The sequence below is a fragment of the Benincasa hispida genome, chromosome 10, assembly GCF_027475165.1.
Source record: "Benincasa hispida cultivar pf3 chromosome 10, pf3_genome.v1.1, whole genome shotgun sequence".
Classification (NCBI taxonomy): Eukaryota; Viridiplantae; Streptophyta; class Magnoliopsida; order Cucurbitales; family Cucurbitaceae; genus Benincasa; species Benincasa hispida.
The window spans coordinates 30,962,962-30,967,669 of NC_143487.1; the positions used below are offsets into that span (position 1 = coordinate 30,962,962).

At 40.0% G+C, this 4,708-nt stretch overlaps 1 protein-coding gene across 1 annotated transcript; it reads right to left on the reverse strand.

Annotated features, from left to right (window-relative positions):
* Positions 1 to 2,916: 2,916 nt before the first annotated feature.
* On the reverse strand, positions 2,917 to 3,483 carry LOC150033260 (uncharacterized). Its single transcript, XM_090306348.1, has one exon. The coding sequence runs from the start codon at positions 3,430 to 3,432 to the stop codon at positions 2,917 to 2,919; it is 516 nt and encodes a 171-aa protein (XP_090162474.1). The 5' UTR covers positions 3,433 to 3,483.
* Positions 3,484 to 4,708: the final 1,225 nt, after the last annotated feature.

A 4,708-nucleotide genomic window follows, 5' to 3' on the forward strand; every position in this document is an offset into this window, starting at 1 on the left:
AGTTTTTACTTGTAAGGATTGTTTTTACAAAGTTTGGGAAATTAGATTTATGTATCCACTATTCAAGAGAGTTCCCTTTTCATCTTTTTATTTTCATCTCCAAACCTTTGTTAGATTTGCTCTTCATCCAAAACAAAAAAGGGAAAAAAAAGGAAAAAAGAAAAAAAAAAGGAAAAGAAAAGAAAACACAAAAGGAATTGTTCTTTTGGTTTGAGATCGATTTTGTTTTGTTTTAATAATATTTTTCTAATATGTTCCACATTTTCAAGTTTATTTCAAATCATTAATGTAACGCCCGGATCCTTACACATTATGATCCGACCGCTACGACATGCATACTTAGACTTTTCTATCATGAGATGAGTTTTGGTTGAAATTTCAAAGAACATATCTAAATTTTATTAATTAGATAGAAAAACTATATAAAAATTTATTTATCAAAACACCAGGATCCATAAAACATTAGCGTGGTGGTACAAAATGCATGTGCCTATAATAGTGAGTTTGATGGTTGGCCATTTGAGCGACGTCCAACTCTGCCATCTACGCTGTGTCCTTACCTACAAAATCTGTAAAAATATAGGATGAGTATATAATATACCCAGTAAGTAGTTCTCACGTAGGGTAGTGACCAAATGCACAATCACAAGCAATATGTCATGAAAACATATGATTTGGGACCGAAAACGTATAATAACATGTGGTGGTCGGTTATGCTTCCAACATAAATCTCTCCGCCCTGATAGGAAGATGAGGACCTAAGCGAAAACTAACCCATCTAATGATTAGCGGGTCATGCAGTCAATAGAGCCAGAGTCGCATCCAACATCAACCATTAGCATAAACGTTATGCTTCCAACATAAATCTCTCCGCCCTGATAGGAAGATGAGGACCTAAGCGGGAACTAACCCATCTGATGATTAGCGGGTCATGCAGTCAGTAGGGCCAGAGTCGCATCAAACATCAACCATTAGCATAAACGTAATATTAGACTAAAGGGGTGCAACCATACATACCCTGGTAGTCTCTAGCATAAACATAATGTAAGATTAGGCCTAGAGGGGTGCAACCATACATGCCCTGCCAGCCCTAGAAGCATAAATTTCTCCGCCCTGATAGGAAGATGAGAACTTAAGCGGAAACTAACCCATCTGATGATTAGCGGGTCATGCAGTCAGTAGGGCCAGAGTCACATCCAACATCAACCATTAGCATAAACGTTATGCTTCCAACATAAATCTCTCCGCCCTGATAGGAAGATGAGGACCTAAGCGGAAACTAACCCATCTGATGATTAGCAGGTCATGCAGTCAGTAGGGTCAGAGTCGCATCCAACATTAACCATTAGCATAACCATAAGATTAGATTGGAAGCATAACTTACACCTAATTAAAACTTGATTTTGACGAAATCGTGAACAAACATAATGCATGGGGTCCTTTGTAGAGAAACGTGTTCTAAACATGTAATGCAATATAACAATTAACATAACCATGCAACATAATAAAGGTACACTGCCATAGAACATTTATTGAGAGGGTGAGATAAACTACTTACCTTGACTGTGATCTAATTATTCCTTATTATTCTTTATGATTTTATCAGCAGAGTTTTCCCTTTTTAAATAAAAAGAAGAAATTTGGGCAGCACTTTACCCGAGCTTTTCTCTTTTAATCTCACAGAACTTCCTCACTCACACTTACTTTTTCACACGATTCTTTGTTACTGAGATTTGTTTGAGAATGGGTTAAATCTTCGGCAAAGGGTCCTATTTATAGTAGTTTTCAGCTCTTCTCAGTGTGACAAATCATCGTACAGGTGGCTTCTTTAAAATTACTTATGGTTTATGGATTCCTCTCAATAAGACACCTAATCTTGGCTAACGTTTGCCCTTACGTCATCATTCTTTGTTTGTATTCAATTTTAGGATTTTTCCATGTATAATCTATAAGACCGTGGCCAAATTCAACGCATAATTCGCGCTTCTATCCAAATCTCGCTCACTCTGCTCTTAAAATCTCGCTCTCTCCCGTTTTCACGCTAGGAATTTACTCTGTCCAGCTTTCTTGATGGAAATCCCGCTCTCCACTCTCGCTCTTAAATTTTCTCTTCCGCTCGCTCTCTCCGGCTTTCTCGCTCTCGCTCCCGCTCTCGCTCTCGTTCTCGCTCCTACTCTCGCTCCCGCTCTCGCTCTCTCGCTCGCTCCCGCTCGCGCTCTTGCTCTCACTCTTTCCTACTCGCTAAGAATAGCTCTCTTTACTCTCGCTCTCTCCAACTTCCTTGCTACAATTCTCGCTCTCTCCAATTTTCCTTCAATCTCGCTCTCTCCAGGGATCCCGCTCTCTCCACTCTCGCCAGCCTCAATCTCGCTAGCATCGCTCGCTTGGTTTCTCGGCTAAGAATAGCTCTCTTTACTCTTGCTCTCTCCAATTTTCCTTCAATCTCGCTCTCTCCAGGGATCTCGCCAGCCTCAATCTCGCTAGCATCGCTCGCTGGGTTTCTCGGCTAAGAATAGCTCTCTTTACTCTCGCTCTCTCCAACTTCCTTGCTACAATTCTCGCTCTCTCCAGGGATCTTGCTCTCTTTACTCTCGCCAGCCTCAATCTCGCTAGCATCGCTCGCTGGGTTTCTCGCTCTCCAATTCTTTCTTTGATCGCGCAGCTCTCATCTCAGAATCTCATTTTCTCCAGTTTTCTAGCTGGTGTGGCTCTCGCTGTCTCCCACTTTCTCGCTCCCGCTCGCTCCCTTATTCATTATCTTTTGGATAATGAATAAATTTCCAATTTCCAATTTATTTATTTATTTATTTATTTTTTCTAAATTTCCACCCCTTCAAATAAAATTTCGTCCTGCTTATTATTTGATATTTAATTTCCTGTATGCGTACAAATCTGGGTCGTTACATTCTTCCCCCCTTAAGAACTTTTGTCCTCGAAAGTTTCTTGGTTCTTAAAAAGATAAGGGTATTTGTCTTTCATCTCTTCTTTTCGTTCCCATGTAGCTTCTTTCACTTGCTGATTTCTCCAGAGAACCTTCACTAAACTTATTTCCCGATTACGAAGCGATTTCTTCTCTTTTGCCAGGATGCAAACCGGAGTCTCCTCATATTCCAAGTTTTCACTTATTTGTAGAGGTTCATAATTTACTATGTGTGATGGGTCAAACACGTATTTTCGAAGCATCGATACATGAAAGACATTATGTATTGTAGAAAGTGTGGGTGGTAATGCCAATCGGTAAGCTACCTGGCCAATACGGTCTAATATTTCAAAGGGTCCAATGAAGCGAGGGCTAAGCTTGCCTTTTCGTCCGAAACGCATAATGCCCTTCATTGGTGATACCTTTAGAAATACGTGATCTTCTACTTTGAATTCCAGCTCTTTTCGATGGTTATCAGCATAATTCTTTTGTCTGCTTTGAGCGGTTCGCATTCTTTCCCGAATTAGCTTAATTGACTCTGATGTTTGCTACACCAATTCAGGTCCGAGTAGTGTTCGCTCCCCAATTTCATCCCAGTGTACAGAGGATCTGCATTTCTTTCCGTATAAGGCTTCGAAGGGAGCCATACCAATTGTCGCCTGATAACTATTATTATAAGAAAATTCTATAAGATGTATCTGCGAATCCCATGCTCCAATAAAATCCTAAGTACATGCCCTCAACATGTCTTCTAGGATTTGATTAACTCGTTCTGTTTGGCCATCAGTTTGTGGGTGGAAGGCTATACTAAAATTTAGCTGTGTGCCCATTGCTTTCTGTAAACTTTTCCAGAACTTGGAGACGAAACGAGGGTCTCGATCTGAAACAATTGATACTGGGATTCCATGTAACCGGATGACCTCTTTTAAGTACATTTGAGCTATGCTTCCGTAGTGTGAGTAGTTTTGCATGGTAGGAAGTGGGCCGATTTAGTGAGTCGATCTACAATTACCCAAATCATGTTGTGGCCTTTAACAGTTCTCGGGAGTCCTGAGATGAAGTCCATAGAAATATGTTCCCATTTCCATTCTGGAACACTTAGAGGCTGGAGGAGTCCTTGTGGTCGTTGCTGTAGAGCTTTCACCTGTTGACAAACCAAACATTTACTTACATAGTCGGCTATATCCTTTTTCATGTTACCCCACCAGTAATGTGCTTTCAAGTCTCGATACATTTTGGTACTCCCAGGATGTATTGAAAAGCATGACTCATGAGCTTCCTTCAATAGTTCTTTCTTGATTTCTTCATTATCTGGTACACATAATCGTCCACGATAGAGGAGTGCAGAGTCTGGGGCTGTAGAGAATTGATTGGTTTCTCCATTTTCTGATTGTCGTTGTTTGTTTAGGTATTTATCTATTTGTTGTGCATCAATTATTTTTTGCCTTAATGCAGGTCTTGCAACTAACTGTGCTATTTGAGTTGTGAAGGCTTCTGGTATTAGTGAGATCTCAGCTCTTTCAAGATCATCTATTATGTGTTTGGAGATGGTACTTAGAGCTGCTGTATGTGCTGACTTTCTGCTAAGAGCATCAACAACAATGTTAGCTTTTCCTGGATGATAGAGGATCTCACAGTCATAGTCTTTAACTAATTCTAACCATCTTCGTTGCCTCATATTTAACTCTTTTTGGGTAAAGAAGTACTTAAGGCTTTTATGATCTGTATAAATTTGGATCTTTTCCCCATATAAATAATGTCTCCATATCTTTAAGGCAAAGACTACGA